The sequence below is a fragment of the Papilio xuthus genome, unplaced genomic scaffold (genome assembly GCF_000836235.2).
Source record: "Papilio xuthus unplaced genomic scaffold, Pxut_1.1 DF827714.1, whole genome shotgun sequence".
Lineage (NCBI taxonomy): Eukaryota > Metazoa > Arthropoda > Insecta > Lepidoptera > Papilionidae > Papilio > Papilio xuthus.
This window is the reverse complement of record NW_013530935.1, coordinates 2,581,246-2,599,575: the sequence shown is the minus strand read 5'-3', so window position 1 is coordinate 2,599,575 and position 18,330 is coordinate 2,581,246. Positions and strand designations below refer to the sequence as shown.

The 18,330-nt window shown below is 32.0% G+C and overlaps 1 protein-coding gene across 2 annotated transcripts in view; it reads right to left on the bottom strand.

The window, feature by feature from the left end:
- The window catches only part of trh (PAS domain-containing protein trachealess), a 138,273-nt gene that overhangs the window by 70,677 nt on the left and 49,266 nt on the right, over positions 1–18,330 (bottom strand). Inside the window, exon 4 of one of the 2 annotated variants that reach the window (XM_013310810.1) lies at positions 5,116–5,136. The exons of the other annotated variant lie outside the window; for it this stretch is intronic. Within the exon in view, the coding sequence (XP_013166264.1) occupies positions 5,116–5,136 (21 nt within the window). The remainder of the gene's footprint in view (positions 1–5,115; positions 5,137–18,330) is intronic. 2 annotated transcript variants of the gene reach the window in all.

Sequence of the window (18,330 nt, the reverse complement as noted above, 5' to 3'; positions counted from 1 at the left end):
CGTCCTGAGATTACAAGTATGAAAAAGAACCGACGCTTAGGGATTAGATGTTTTTTTGTAATTCAAAACATGATCTATAAATAAATTATTTTATTTCTAGTAATTCGCAATTAAATGTATATAAATATTTACTTCATATTTTTCCATGTTGTATGTTCATAAACAAATAATAAGTTAATAAGTATACCATAAACTCTATAAAGACTTTCCTCATATTTTCTTTCCCAAATCTTTACATTTTTTTTAATATTAACAGATTTTTGTTAATTTACTAATATTTCTTGTACCATTCCAAGTAAGGCTAAGATACGGTTTACGACAATAATCGAATGATGAGATTCGAACTCTCGACCATGCGATTAGAATTCCGTATCCTTAACACGTTAGCTGCCATGTCGGACTATATGTCCGACAAGCCATACTTCCATTCATATGTAAATAATAAGTATATGAGCAATGTAAATAAGGTATTACCTATATTTTTAGGTGTTTTCAAGTGGTTTTGGACAAAATTAAACAAAAATTTTTTTTCGTTTTTTGAAAAATCATTCTGGCAGCTACCGTGTTAAGCATTAGGCTATTGGATTTGCCTAGTTAAATTACAAATGGACACGATATGTGGCACATCAATATCTGGTGCTTCGTATCAAGTACATTAAATCATTATTTTCTTCAAACTATATTAATGCAATATTAAATTGTTGGGCAAGTGTCGCATCAGCAGGAAGCGGTAGTCGATTCGATTCCTGACTGGAATATATTATAAGATTTATGTCTCCATCGTCGTCAATGTCGCTATACATTACTTACCAAACTTGGTCGGGAATAGTAAGTCCATTTCTTATGTTTATACTTAAGGGATATTTTCACTGGACATTACTGTGACTCAGTGTAGGCTGAATAAAATTTGAGTACTTAAAAATTTACGAGAAAACAAAAGACGTGCATAAACACGCATATGTATTAGTTACGCTTTTGGTAATTAAATTTAATGAAATAGTACTTATAAGTAAACTCGTAAATTAATAAGAATTCTAAAGGCTATGTTGCAAAAGTATATTTTAATTGATAGTAATAAGATTGTGATGAAAACGACCATTAATTGTAACCGACTGACCGTTTGCGCATTTTAATGTGATATAGCTCTCACCGATTACTAATATCAAGCATTGCTCACTAAAATATCTTTGTCGTGACGTCATTTCAAAATTAAAAAATTGTGACTTTAGTAAACCTTAATTTTACTTAAATTATGAAATTAATAATCACAAAATTCTTTATTTCTGAAACCTAAAGTAATCTAACCCAAATTAAGGTCAATGCCTTTTTTGTTCGGGGGAAAATCTTATAAATATACCCTACACAGGGGAAAGTCATTTATGTGAGAATTGACTCACTAACTGTTGATTTCTAAGAACAAGATCTCTGTACTAAAAATTACGTCGTACATATTATTACAATATCTTTTAGAAAACGAGACGATAGTTTTGAACGGGGATTTTGGTCTCAAGAACCCACAGTAAAATTCCCTCAGCCTCTAGTGCAACTGATGAGTCTCGGGATATCTGCTATTTTTTTTAATAAAATTAAATAGAATTTATTTTTAAAATTTACAATAAGAACACAAAACAGCTACAAATGTAATACATTTGTACAATCATCAAAACAGAATGTCACCCCAATACAACCCTTAAGGGCCCGTGAGTTCACTTTAAAATGCCCCCACAGATAATAAAAACGCTTCTCTATAGTCCTACTACCTTAGACAATAAGAGGGGTCTATAAAGAATGCGACCATTCAAGATAGAACCACATCTCAAACTTTTTCATACATTTTCTTAAACACTGTTAACTTTTAAGGGTTCAATGATACTGGCTGTGGCTTTAGACAATACTGTAAAGGCAAATGGCTCGCGACGGCAACTTTAAATCGTCATTACACGGGTTAGAGCGTTTTTATATTTGGAAATGCAAGGTGCTTAGTTTAACATATTTCCGCGGTACAACGATATACAGGATGATTCGAGAAATATATACTAGTTATCTAACCAAAATTTAAAGGGAACTACTATGTATTTAAACTAGTGAGTACTATACAGATATAGGATGATTAGTCTACAGAAAAAAGCCTTAAGTTATCATTTTAAATTTGGAAGATTTTTATATATCTGCACATTTTATTTCTTAAAATGTTAATGAAATTTAAGATAGCATACTTTCTCTTAAATTAATTAGAACATCCTGTAGCTAACAACGCAACTGAGAAAAGATAATGCTAATAATAAAGAAGGCAATCCTTTTCCCTCGCAAAATAAGGGCCTGTGCATACTGTTCCCCAGAGCATTCGGGAATTACGCACCTGCCTGCTCGCGCCTTTATTTATTGAACCGTTTAACTTAGGCTTCAATTGCCAAACTGATTGGCAATAATATTAAATTAACCAAAGACCATATATTACACGAAACTATGATAGGGCATTTGAAAATTATAATATAATTTTAACTCAATAGATTTAAATAAATATTTGTTCTGTCCATCTAATGTTATTAATATATAAAATATAATACGAATGTTTAGATGGATGGATTTTATTTGAAGGTATCTCCGGAACGACTGCATGAATCTCACTGAAATTTGGCACAGATGTAGAACATAGTCTAGAAGAACACATAGGCTACTTATTGAGTTTGTTTTTAATTTCGCGCGGACGGAGTTACGGGCGACAGTGTAATCTTTCCATATTTTTCTATAATGAATAAATAGTAAATATTTACGTTCATTTTATAGGGATATAAAAAAGACTTTCTTCAAACCGTGTCAAATGGGGGTCTTATTATATAATTATGTTTTATCGAGTATTTTTTTCAAGGGGAGTCGCGACGGCATTAGTTTAAATTTAGGAGTGACAGCTTCGTAAAATTATGTTAAACACTTTAATAGGGTGGGATACGAACTCGATTTATGAGTAATTTATTTACAAAGATATTTTATTGTATAAAAATCACCTCTGTTTAAAGATTTATGTCATTCAATCCCATGTTATTTATTTTAGACTAGTGTCCGACCGCGACTTCGTCAGCGCGACGTTAAAATGTAGCCTATAATAAGCTCGCGTGCCCGCTACCTTCCCCTTTAAGTTCCGTCTCAAGAACAAAGACAATAATTTCACAATTTTTTTTTCATTATCAGCTACGGAAATATGTCACATACAGACACTCCAGTTTTATTAATATCTATGTATGTATATACTAAGTGGCAAAATAAATTAGGGCTACTTGGTGGTTGACGTAAAATATCCATCTTTCCAATAACGGTGAATCAGTTCCTGATTATTATATCAAAGATGTTTGTTGATACAGCGTCGTGGATAAGTTTCAAGTCATGAAAGCTGTTACCTGACTTCACAATCTCGGCAGGTATTCAAAGGAGGTGCGCGTTGTATTTGCATATAAATTGCGACTTGCCAAAGTCTATTCCGCGCGAGCTCGGTAGCACCATACTACATACATCTCTGTGGTAGAGAGCTAACGGTTAATAGGATATGACTTTGTAACGCGGATTCAATATTCGTTTTATTTAAACAAGCGCATACCTTTGCTAACTGACTCTGAGTGCGAAAGTCACTTAAATAATGCCACGACTTCGTTTAAAAAACCAAGAAGCCAGATACCACTCCAATCAAGTGTTATTTACCACTGGAAGGATAGGAACAGTAAATTCAGTATACAAAATCCTTTAAGCTGTTTAGGCTAGAAGTCACAATGATATGAAAGCATGCGATAAAATTTTAACTTATCATGTTGTCTCTGTCTTTCACCTTTCACAAAACAGAGATAACAATATGTTTAAAAAGACAAAAATAGCTGGTCAGCCTTAGCCAAATTAAATCTTACTATTACAAATAGTATTACTACTCGAAAAAGATACTCTTTAAAAATAAGTCTTTTTGAAAGTTCTCAAAGTAATATCCACTACCTTTCTTAAGGCACGTGTCTTCGCATACGCAAATATTGTGCCGGCGTTAGTGCCTGATGCCTCAGAGGAGTGACTTAAAATTCTTCCCGCGTCACACTCTGCTTGAAGTTTCGCCGACGTCAGATAATCCATCTAAAGGCCGGTAGATTACCGTTGCTATGGATACGAGATTATGGATATTATATTGAAGTTTACTGTGATCGTGTTTTACCGGTAAAAGTAAAGTGCAATTTTACATACATTTAGCCGGATTGTTTGGTTAAGTTAGGTTGGATGTAAACTTACCCAGTTTTCAATTGTAATATTTCAAGAGTAAATTTACTTATAATAAAAGAGTCTCTATATATTATTCTTTTTATAACAGTTATATACTATAATTAATTATTAAATTAAACACTATTAAAAATTTATTTTAAGTTATTTCAATGTATTTAGTTTTTACAACATAATTATAAATTAAAATAATTTAATATATAATACTTTGGACCTTGATTCACGTTCGTGTCAAAAGCGACCCCGTGTCAAACTATCGACACCGTTACCGACGAGTGACGGGCCGACTTGTTCTAAGGGGAATTATTACGCTATTTGTAAAGGGAAACTAATGTTTCACTTGTTTAAACTTTAACTTGTTCAAATTTTAATTGTAATAAAATATTAACTGAAGTGTCATTAACCTTATATGTGATTCTGTTTCCGTTTCGTATTTGTTTTTGTCAAGAATGTATTGAAATCTATTTATTACAGTGACGAATTACAATAACATTGTAAAGGAAATTAAAAAGCATAAAACACAAAAACAAACCTCGTTCCAGGTTTGTCTTAAGCCAAAAGAATGTATTTCAAGGTCCGTTTGATGTCAACCCTTCCGTGGCTAATAGTGCTCGCTCTCGAAGAATTAAAACAATGCAATTCTTACGAATTAAAGGGTTAACGTTTTGAGGTTAAAATGAAGTACCCCTTATAAATAGCCTATCTTGCATCTTTAATTATTTTAGCAGCCTGTTTTTTTAATTCTTTTTCTGCTAAATTTGCATTCTGCCACACTAATCTACTTTTAATTTAAATGGTACGTCGCAAAATATAAAAAAAAATACTTATAATATAGGAAAGATAAAAATATTTCAAAATTTACTTAACCAGTTCTCTTGGGCATAGTATCTGAAACAATTATATTATAAATATTAATAATCACATTTAACATTTAATTAAATAAAGATGATTTGAAATAAAAATGTTTTATAACAGTTGGCTTTGATCCTGTCTACTACTAGCGCCATCTAACGTACCAGAACTGCACCTCTACATCACTAAATGTTGGAAATTAATAATACTTTCTACCACTAGATGGCAGTATTCGCCATGTACAAAATGGAAAAACACCAAACTTTTTAAAGTTACTACCATTACATTTTAATTTCATACATATACACTCAGTAGTGTGTAAAGCCTTACTAATAATTTATTTTAGTTCTTTTTGGGTGGTTAAGGAAAGAGGAACGGTGGGCGACAAGGGGATAGTATGCCATATTTTAATTAATTTCAAATATTTTGGAAGTAAATCTATAATTATCGAACTAATAAAATTTAGGACACAAGAAAAAACTTAATAAATAATGTTAGCGACAAAATTAATTTTAACGCGCTTTCATTTCCCGCCAAAAATATTTTAACACAAATCCCATACCTCATCAAACAAACATTATGAAATAATAAAGAGGGCATATCTTAATCTCATTATATTATAATAACTTGGAATAACTTACAGATGTTTTGCCAATCAGATCTCTTGTCGAAATCCCCAATTTTTCATCACGGGAAATTACATTATCGAAAATTTGCATTGCCGCTGGCGCCATCTATGGCCCAGAAGCGTCATTATCAAAGGCACATCAATGCTAAACTGCTTTCAATGATCCTTATTGGTTTGTGTTAAAGCTCAAAATCGTATATTTGTTGATTTCTTAAGGATATATCTTAAGTTGGTAACCATGTACGTTGTGAGATCGCTTACAAAATCAAATAGGTACATTTAATGATTCTTATTTCGTAGGACATAAGGATGAAATTGAAGTAATTCATAAGTAAAAGATACGAGTCAGGTTGGTAGTGTATGATTAGAGGGCTCTTTTCCTTTGCGCTCCCTTTCCAAAAACAATATGAATAATAATATAATTTGCATAATATCGCGAGCCGATCTAACAAGGATATTTACTTTGATAAAAGCTTCGGAAATTTCTGATTTGACAAACATGAAGGAAATTAGTTTTCAATGAGATTTTGATCTTTTTACTTGGAAGAACTTTAATTATATAATAAAATATAACATTCATATAACGACAATCATTTTTAATCCTACTAATATATAAAAAAATATTTAGATGGATGGATGATTGTTTGAATGTATCTCCATAACGGTTGTATGGATCGCTGTGTCATAGATGTAGAACATAGTCTGGAAGAACACGTAGGCTACTAATTAAGTTTTTTTATACAGCGCGGAAGGAGTCACTCGCGACAGCACAATATGAATATTGCCGATCCCTTTATGTCGCTATAAACGGTTTTTATTATATTTACTTTAAATAGTAAATACAGAACACAATTTTTTTTTGAATTTAGAACCCAAACAATCTTAGTACACATATTGTCCGGGTTCAATATTAAATAAATATCCCATCAGCTGACCCTGAGTAGAAACAAATAGATATATATTAACATATATATGTGCGACCGGACGATGCCCGCTGTAAATAAATAATTGTAATTCTTAATAAAACTACCCTCAATGTAGCCGCAGTAAGTTGCACGCGGCGAACTAGACAGACTAAACGACTAAATAGTTTTGATCCTTCTGTCAAATATTTATCGGCAATAACTTGACAATTCACATGGTGCGTGAAATAAGTTATCTTTTCTATTTGCCCAGATGATGCCTAAATGAAATAAAAAATACTTACGAAATCTTTAAAATTAAAAGATTGATAGAATGATATGAAAGTTTATATAAAAATTACAACTACGACAAATACAGACATAGTGTGTTCGATATGTTTTGTATACAATTTAATAGGAAAAGTATCAAGTAGATTTAATCGTAGTACACAAGGAGATGGGCCCGTCAGAAGCGGTGGCCGTAATGACCGGACACTTTACATAATTTGCCGATCGGCTGACCCCAGGCCGACTTGGCTTTATCTACGATGGCCGAAATATTGCGCTCACCTCCTGCCCCATCCGACGTATCTTACGCCATAACTAATAAAATGTTTTATTAAAAAGATCAAGATGTTTTCATTCCTTGATTCAAAAAAACAATAACTTTGTTTTCAAAATAAATATAACTAAAAAGTTTACTTATATGGTTTTGGAGAAAAAAAATTATAAAAACTTTAACTTAAGATAATAAACAATCTAATTATTATCAACTACGATTGCGATCCAAGATCAGAAGTATTTATTTTTTAGATGAAAATTGTTAACTAAAGTTCGTTTAAGTACCCATATAATAATTGTAAGTTTACTTTATACCAGCTTGTTGAAGAAAACACAACACCCTCTATATCAGACCAAAATAAAGTACCCTAATGGGTATTCTTATGTAATCATAAGAATAGATAAGAATTAATTATAAATATAATAACTTCAAACAATTGCCATTAACCGTGGATTTCTGAGAACATTTTGTTACCTCTGTTTTTTCGAACATTATAACAAGATAACAATATGTTTATACAGATATTTTAGTCTCAAAAACCCACGGTAAAATGTACGAGATATAAAATAATGTATCAATTACATATTATCAAAGACATACGTAGAGCATTCAACGTATGCGCAGAAAACAAGTAATGAGACGTAAAAACTTGAAACATGTCTTAAAACTGCTTAAACATAGACCACGTATAATCAGAGATGTCATTCAACGTCACACTGGCAAACAAAATAAGAATTCTTGACTTGAATCCGGATCTTTGATGAAAAGGAAAAAAATATATTTGCAGACGTCTTAGAACTTGTCTCATTACTCTGTAGCATAATCTATGAACCTGGCGTTGCGATAATAAACTGACTTTACCTAGTTTGGTTGTACCCTATATAGTGGTAATATCATTTTAGTGTTTTTGTTGTGTAGGGAAGTGATAGCGTACCGCTCTGGGGGGTTGCCATGTTCTGGATTTGTCCGAGTATGTTGTTTTTATTCGCGATATATCTATCAGTAAATTCCAAAGGTCAATGTCAATGTTGCATTAAAAACATTGTGAAATTGGTATTAAGTTAGACGAAAATATTCAACAGAATAATCAACAGGTAAAATGTATTATAATAACTTATAATATAAGATAGAAATCATCATCATCAGCTCACTATACGTCCCCACCGAGGGACTCGAAGCCTACCATGAGTCAAGGGTGATTAGGCCATAGTCAACCACGCTGGCCAAGTGCGGGTTGGTTGACTTCACACATGTCTTTGAATTTCTTCTCAGGTATGTGCAGGTTGCATTACAATGGTTTCCTTCACCGTAAGAACGTCGGATAAATGTACATATGTAAATCTGAAATCGAAAAACACATTAATATATGATATGATTCGAACCCAGGACCTGCAGATTGCAAGTCAAATGTTTGACCCCTAAGCTACCGACGCTTCCTGAGCCACCGACATAAGATGATAAGATAGAAATAAGTTATACAAAAAACCTTATAAAAGCAACTTTCAAGATTTTAAGATGACAAGATTTTAATTCAATCATTAATACTATTTAGTACTACGATTCCATAGTTACGAAATATTAAGCAAAAAACAATTAGTCTAATCGTATTATACATAAAAATGTGCACAGTCGCATAACTCACTGGACATGTAGTAAGGTGGCAACCACATTTTATGCCCACAATCCACCATTTATAGTCCCCGTTCCATCCTAACAAACGTTTATCGACAATCCTCAAGGAATTTTATGAGACATAACAGTCCACTACCGGACCATCTGATACATTTTTAGATGATTCGATTTTCGGTTAAGACAATCTTATTGGAATATGGTACAAGTAAGTAAGATATGGCTATTTAAGGATGTTTATTGAAAATCTTGATACGTTCAGTGTTTTTTCGCTTAACATGATTTTTTACCGTCAAAACTCAACAAAATGTTAATAACGGTTACATACATAAAACTAATCCGTTAGATTAATCAGATATGTTATATATTGTTTACTTTTTTAAGAGACGAAATAAGAATAACAAATCAGTACGAATGAATTAACGTACTAAAACTGGGAACAAAGTTTTCATAGTTATTTTAGCAAAAAAAATCGTGTAGGGTCCTATACATTTGTAAGTTACAAGTAGGCATTTAGTAAGTTTATTTTTTATTGACAATTATTATTATAATTTGAAAAAAAAATATTATTATTTAAAATAATATTTTTTTTTCAAATTATTATCGCTAGAGTTTATTACTTGCACCACATCCACAAAAGCAATCTAACCGGGACATGCAGTTTAAAGGATTAGGATAAATGTTATTGTCTTTTTTCTCGCAGTTTTAGGACATTTCGGGGTTAAACTGAGCACCTCGCAATGAGACGGTGGCTTTTGTATTATTCCAATGGCTCCTAAAGGAACTCGTCGATTTCAATTGTTGGGAAACAGTTGAAGTGTTTCAGTTTTACGTAAGTTACAAAGAAATATGAAAAGTTAAAAGTATTAATACAATAATAAAAACGCAGTGACAAAATAAGTTTTATGTAAATTAAAAAAAAATCGAATCGAAAAATATAAAAACTTTATAACGAAATAAGTAATTTTCCACAATTACACGTTATATATTATAACTTTTTCTATTTAATATTTTTTCTTACAGCGATGACGGAATATAGATCGAATTGGAGGACAATACCTGGTGCGTTTACCTTAATTTAGTAAAACAACGGGGAGATTAACTTTTTTATTTAACTTTTCATATTAATTACAACTTAAAGAAAATGCTGACTACACGAAACATATATTTTCATTATTGAACCCAATACTTTAACGAAATATAAACGAATGATTGTAATAAAAATTGTATAAACAGTATAGGATTGAGTTCACCTATTTATGAGTCCATCTCGATGTATCGAGATAGAGGTGGTCGTAAAGTGACCCTCGCGCATTGCAAGGGTCAGCCAGACCGCCTCACTGTGTTCCTATTTAATAATTTATATCTACTATTGATAAATAATAAATACAATTCGATCGTATTTCATTTTTGTTTCTAAATAAAGTTTCTTGTTCCAGAAAATGTATGTTGCAAATATCTCAAACTTTTTAGGGTTCCGTACCTCATAGGAAAAAAACGGAACCCTTATAGGATCATTTTGTTGTCCGTGCGTCTGTTTGTCAAGACCCTCTTTTTAACTATGCTATTGAGTTTGTGATAGTGTATATCTAAATCTAGTAAATGAAACCAAAATTATAATTTTATGATAAACTAGCAATCGCCCGCGACTCCGTCCGCGCGGGATTAAAAATAGATGTTGGCCGATTCTCAGACCTACTCAATATGCTCACAAAATTTCATAAGAATCGGTCAAGCCGTTTTGTAGGAGTATGGGAACGAAAATTGTGACACGGGAATTTTATATATAAAATATTAGCTGTATATGCAAAAGCATTTTTTACAGCACTCAAATTTTTTTTTAAAAAAGTTTTCAACTTTTTCCTTTTTATCACAGAATCAGAAATGGAGATTTAATGGTAAAATATTTTATTATTTATTTATATTGTAATGTGAAATCACACTACTCGAGCGAGATAAAAAGACCTATCGATAATCGTTCAATTAAATCACTTCGTCGAATCGAGATTCGCGATCAAATCGAGGAACCCATAACGCCTTCGCTTGCGACATTTTTTCGCACGATATCTCACTAACAATCGACAGTCGTATAACAATATCGGATAATACAATACCGTATTCCATCGATGATCCTTTTTCTGTATGATTGCACATTTCACTAAACAACGTCTCCTTGTCATCGAGTGAGACGAACATTCCGAGAACTTTAAATCAAACATCGATCATTCGAATATGACTCTTAGAATGAGTAGACAAAAATTTGCTTTCACTTTAAATTTGACTCTCTTGAATATTCAATCTTATTTGCGAGGGCACAAGGTAGATATTGTTTTGTTTAAGATTGTCTACGTTCTGAAAAAGTACCGATTTTTCCCATACAAGAGATTGAGTTCCTTATAATGGGTCGATTGCATTGTAAGGAATGCCCGTATTGAGCGCTAGCTGTTATCAGAAAATGCCTTTTTGGTGAAAGACGTACGGATTTTCATTCCGCTCGACGTCTTTCTATGAGTTCCGATCATTGTTGATATCTCTTTGTCATGTATTTATTATGCTGTAAATGTTCTCTGATTATTCGCAAGTTATTTTCTTTATGAGTCGTGATTCAAAGGTGTTACGTTAGTTTGTTTGATGACTACGTAATTAATTTCAAGTATAGCCCGATAAGGATATCTGACCTAATGAGAAAAAATACAACTAAATTATGATAGATTGATTAGAACCCCCCTGAAAGTGTCATAAAATGTCACAAGATCCAGTTTGTACTGTAGCTGTCATGTCATTTTTTATATGTTATTTTTAAATCAAAATAATAGCAGATTTTTGTTAATTTACTAACATTTCTAGGTTTGGGATAGGATATGGTTTACGACAATATTCGAATGACAAGATTCAAACTCTCGAATACGTGATCATAAATCCGTACCATTAACCATTAAGCTATTGGCGCGCTTTTTCTATGTCTTAGTAGGTATGACATATATTTTGACAGTGCCAAACGCAATAGCAGCGCTTCTCTCATCGGCTCAGTGACCCTTGTTTGACTATAAGTAACAATTCATTTTATGTCATAAATATTAAGATGTTTGAAACTAGACTGGAGTCCTAATTTAAACTTATGATAGTGCATAAATAGGTTAAGATTTTGCAAATTAACTCTCCAACCTAACACGTAAAGTTTATAAACATTTTTAAAACAACTACAAATCTTACTCAAACCCAATCCCATATAATCTTAAGAAGTCATAAGCCGCACTTTATTATAACATTCAACATGACATTATAATCCTTTCTTAGCGAGTTAAGAAGATGCGAGAAAAATCCCCTGTGCGTCATAGCCGGGGACAACTTTGGCCGTAATGTCAGTTAAGGGATGTTTTAATACCTCTTAATGAGTGGCAAAGGTTCATGAGTCTTAATAACTTGATGCTACTTCGTTATAGGTGAGAATTTTAGAAAAGACTTTATCTTGTAGACGAGTTAAGCAAAGCAACAAAATTAAAATACAAAGCAGGAAAAAACTGCAATTATTCTACACTACCTGTTGCCCCGACGCCGTCCGCGCGAAATTATTATAAAAAAAACTTAACTAGTAGCCTATGTCTCCAGACTATATTCTACATCTGAACTAAATTTCATCAAGATCCGATGAACCGTTATGGAGATACTTTCTAACAAATATGCATGCATCTAAACTTTCGCATTTATAATATTAGTAAAATAAAATTATTAAAAGGTTCTTAACACATTCAGTGCTTCTGATTCTTGCTTCAAGTTCACTTTCGTATCGCGGCAGTGAATGTATTAACTTCCATGAGAGTTGATAATGAGAAAGGTGAATGCTTTAAAAATGCTAGAACAGCGTGTTACGTAAGTCGACAGTCGTAAAGGCAAATTGGATTGTTGCCGACCCTCCGCACAGGGGCGGATTTAATTATTGTTTTATTGCATGCCGACACATCCGAGTTTTTGTGCTAATGTTGACGACTTTTGGTATGCCATATACAGTATTGTTCGTCAATAGAATAGGACTATGTTTAGATTTTTTCCAAATATTAATCATTAAAAAGTTAGGTTACTATATTATTAAGTTAATAGATATATTTACATTCATTTTCATTCATTATAGAATAGCAACATTTATATTCATTTTATCAAAATTCTGTAACATACTAATAAATAAATAAAAAAAATATCCTAACAAATAAATACATGTCTTAATATCATTATAAGATTCTGAAAGAGTTTAAATATTACTTTTATAAATATCAGGCCGGATGTAATGTAGACAAATCCGCTAGCAATACGTAGTTATTTTCATAAACAAACAAAATGCACCAAACAACAATATATTAGAAATGCATTCAAACGACAAACACACATCCATTAAACAAGAGAACCGCGTGAACTTTGGCCCACATCTATGCATAAAGTCCTCGCGCACTGAACTCCGTACAGATTAACCTTCCGCTATGTTAAGGGGAAGAATCATTCCCTATTATTTGGTTTTTAATTAGAAATTAACAAGGAAGGAAGCCAAATTAATCTTATATTACTCTGGAAAACATGTATCGAAGTGTCAAAGACTCATTCAATCGGTCATTAGGCAACAGGAGGTCACAACGGAACGGACATCAAACACATAGAAAAATATGACACTTCTGTATTTAGCAATAAACTTACACTTTTCCTAGCTTATTTGGTCAAACTTTATTTTTTATTTTTTATATTACAAGGTGGCAAACCAGCGAGCGGCCACCTGAAGTCGCTGAAATTGTGAAGTGACCGATGCCCATAGACATACGCAATTGCACATGTATTGCCTGCCTTTAATCGACGGAGGAGAGGATGCACAGAAAGAAACATTTTGACTTCCATGCAACCCTCTCATCCGGAAAGTCCACTTCCACTTCCCGTCCTTTCCTTATAAGAAAAAGGGTGGGAAGGGAAAGAAGACTAAATTAGGCCTCCGGAACACACACTCATTAGACGAAACGCGGAATTGCTTCTACTTCACGTCTGTGTGACTTTGCTTAGATGTCAAAGTTGTAGCAACTAAATTACGCTATTTCATTCAAATTATTTCAAAAATTTAGCGAGAGAGTATACTCAATACAATGTAATTAAAATTATTTTTCGTTTAGAATTTTTATGAAAAAATGCATCGCCTTAAATATTTACGTTCTCGTAAATTAAGCTTGGTACTTAAGTCTATGCATTAATACCTAACCTATGCTACGTATGCAATAAACTTAGGACCCTAAGCCTCCTAAGATCTATCAATGATATCTACTCTATTAATTATAAGTATAATAACATTACTAAGATCTTTTACAAAGATATAAATTATATTATGTACTATAAACATAAAAATTACCTTTAAGGCTCTTTATATACACTTTTATCATCTCGTGTAGGCTAAGTAACTAACTTTCCCTCAAAGTCCCGTCAAAATCGGTCCAGTCGTTAAGGAGATTCTCAAAAACATACGCGGCCTTGCAGATATACAGACAAACATTTTAATAATTGTTTCGTCTTATAAGCAACGCAAATACATACGTGTAGATTTTTTTATACCCATACATACTGATACTCCAATTTTATTAATAAAAATTTTATTAAATACAATTCGACATTATGTTATTCTGTTCCTTTATTATCATTGGTATTTCGTTAATCTTTATAAAGATAATACGAACAGAGAAAAATAACAAGAGTTTTTCAAACGCATCCTAACTATAAGTTACAATTCCTAGTTAAATGTAACGGAATAAGTTATCCGCATGCAAATGCGGCAGTTAAGTTGAACCGTTCTGATTAAAACTGTGCATCATAACTGAAATGGGCCGAGATGTGACGCTCAGTTAAACATCAGTTAAGAGTTATGAATGAAATTGAGTTAATGGAGAAGGATTTAGAATACGGTATGAAGTATGTTAAATAGAACTCTTTTATTTATTTAACTGTTTACATTAACCAGAGACGAGTCAAGACCGCGGCAAATGATCCTTGGTGTCTGTCTACCCCTCTGGGTCACATGTGTAATTATATTTGTTTGTTTTCTCTACATAACTATCAAAGTTTAAAATATATACGTTTAAAAATTAATGCAAATAACTGTAAAATAAAAAATATATTCACCTATTTATTTAATCCTAAAAACACTGACAGGAGAAGGACAGGCGACTTTGGCGATCTCTTGTGTCGGAGGTTAAGACCCACTTTGGGCATCAGCGCCAGCGAAGTAAGTAAGCAAAAACACTGAACCAATTTCTATTATAAATATTTACTAAATCCAAAATTAAACAGATGAAAATTGATAAAAAAATCATTTTGATTAATGACTTTGTAAAATCCTGTAACATGATATGAAAATAACATTACGTTGAAAGTTGTCCACCATAGTAACTGTCAACCAAAAATTTGCATAAGGGAAATTAACAGGAAAGAGAAATGCGATACGAGTTAAGGTCCCTAATAAGTTGCAACCTTAATACAGTCAAATGTATTGAGTTTCCGGAAAACATTTAAAGTTCATTTAAATTTCATATTTTTTTAAATAATTCGTCATTTATTCAAGATTGAATTTTATAATATTTTAAAATAGATTAAATTGGATTTTAACTATATTCTTAACGAAGTATACTATAATATGTTGTACTAGCTGTAGCCCGCGACTCTGTCCGTTAGTATTACAAAAATAAATAAGTAGCCAAATCAATTAGTAGCCTATGTGTTCTTCCAGACTGTTTAATTAAGAACCGTTAAGCTTTTCTGCAAATACCTTCTAACAAACATCCATCTATACATTCAAAACTTCGCATTTATATTGTTTGAAGATTTTGTGACTTTTATTTATGAGAAAGATGTATTGACGCGAATTTTGATAGTTATATAGTAAAAAAACAAAACTTAATAATAAACTATCCATACATCTAAAATTTGTTATTTATAATATTAGTTATATAGTCTTTTAACTCTAAGCTAAGAAATAACTTCTAAATCTTTAGAGGGAGCTTATCAGTGAAGGAAAACATCAATTACAAGTTAGTATGTAAAGGGAAAAGCCATATGAAAAGAAAGGGAGTGTTTGACAAATAACTTCAATAAAACAACAGAGTATTGGATTAAGAAAAGTCACTTTATCAGTCGACGGGGCGCGGGCCACATATTACTGATACGCTTAACAAGAACAGGGGCGTAAAGAAAATTTTTTTTACTCACAAATATGTTTTATTAAGAAATATACTCAAGGCTATTTTTACTTGATGAGTATTTAAATTTGGTAATAAGTCTGCTACTTTTTAAATTGTCTTTTTGAGTTTGTTTTTTTTTATTTATAGAAAAACAATAGCCAAACTCAAATTGACTCAACTAATATTTATCTAATTTGGAATTTTAATTTCACTAATGTTTGAATTTATTTACTGTTGGTTTCTGAGACCTAAATCTATATAAAACATATCGTCATGTTCCATGTAGAACCTAGTGTTATCTTTGACGAAACAAAAATAACACTAGGTTCTAAACGTGTTGTTTCGGCCTCAGAAACCTACGGTTAGACATGTACACAAGTAAAGTCTTTAAGAGAAGTATAACAAAATTATCAAATACATCCTTTTCGCCGGCACCAGTCTCGATAAGGTTTACCCCTCGATAAATAATTTGGCATCGTATTAGCATATGTCGATTTATCTCGTGGCCGAGGAGGGGGGGGGAATTATTATTTATGTTCCGATTCCACCCCTGCCTTGCACTACATATGTTAGCTAAATCCAACCATACCCCAAATCTTGGCAAAGATTAAGACGGAAAAAGATGCGATACACATTTGATTTCTTTAAGGTGCCTTTATTAAGGTTCTATTGATAAAGTAACGATGTAATAAATCTCAATCTCAGAAATTATATTTCCCATTAGAGTCATTTGTTAAATTTCTATTTATTTGAGAAATATTTTATATAGTACTAGTTTTTTTATAGATCGCTTTGGATTAAAGTTACAGTAAACTATAAAATAAAACACAAATAAGAGTAATAAGAAATTCTATATAATCTCCAAAATCACGTTTCCAGAAAAAAAGTAAGTTACACAAATATTCTACCCTGGCCTGTCTACGTTCAACATCAAATATAATCTTTGATCGTTCAAGATCTCCGACACCTCACCGGCGCACGCCTGGGACTTGCTTTGATTATTGAAGTTTGAAGTCTTAAATCAAATTCAGTGTATTAGCATTATCCAATTTGCTTTCCGATACACAAGGATAGTGTCTTTGTTTATGCACAACGCATATTACATCGCAATATTATACAAGTACATTCAAATGTTTGATAATAAAAATTATAACTGTTAAACACCCTCGCATACATCGTCCACAAATACGCATATGCCCTAGAAATTTTAATTTATTTCCCGTTGGACCGATCGGCCTACCGTTTGAATCCAAAGAATCACAAAAATACTATAGAATCGAAAGAATGAAAAAATTCCATAGATCCGATTGGACTGTAGGCCGATCGGCCCAACGGTAAACATTCATCTGCCTTGGAAATAAAACCCCCTGTATCTATACTGTTTTATACAAAATGTGGCAATCAAATAAAGGGGGTGCTAATTTTATAAAGCTCGTGATACACTAAGACAAATCTGCAACGATTAAAGTTGACGTGCAAGACGGTGAAGTTATTAATATTATCACGTCTCATCCAAAGTGATGAAGTTAATTATAATCAAACAATTTGAATACTGCGCCCCTTTTAATGATAACAAGGAGTTTTTAATTGATAAAAACTGTTTGTTTTTAACGACCTTAATAAAACAAATTTTAACAATGATCTGTCTTATCTTTTAGTAGTAAATACTTTTTGACACTTTTTTTAAGTTTGAATAAAAATTAATTTCTAAGAATTTTTTCTAAAAATTAAGCAGTAACTTAAGGTTAGTTTTAGAAGAACTAACTTAGTATTATTGTGTATAGAATACGTTGAAGTGGTCAGATAAAATATATCAAAAGTAACACAAGTCAAATGTAAAAGCACACCGTCTCCAATCGTCTTGGTACCAGTTCGTCTAATTCTCTTATAAATATTCATAAGGCTATTATTGTCGTCATATTGTGATACTTTGATTAAGTATCTCCAGCCCTCTGGCCCCTGATTAATGGAGCTCCGTCTGATTGTTTAGTCGGCGTTCTTTTTACATTTTTTTTTAATCTTTGACAAGAGATCGTGTTAAGTGACGCTACTGTGTCATGTTTCTTTTAAAGATATTGTATTCTGTTGTGATTAATTATGATTTATTTGACTGACGATAGTTTTTTTTCGACATTTTTTTAGTATTATCCATATTAAACGATACGCAGTCATTGTTAAGAATATTACATTTGTACTGAAATTCTCTAAAATCTGCAACTATTTTGAAAACTTTGTGGGACTTTGACTTAGTGAGTAAAGATGGAAAAACCTTAAATTTATTACGGTTATAAGTTTTTCTTAACTTTTTATCAC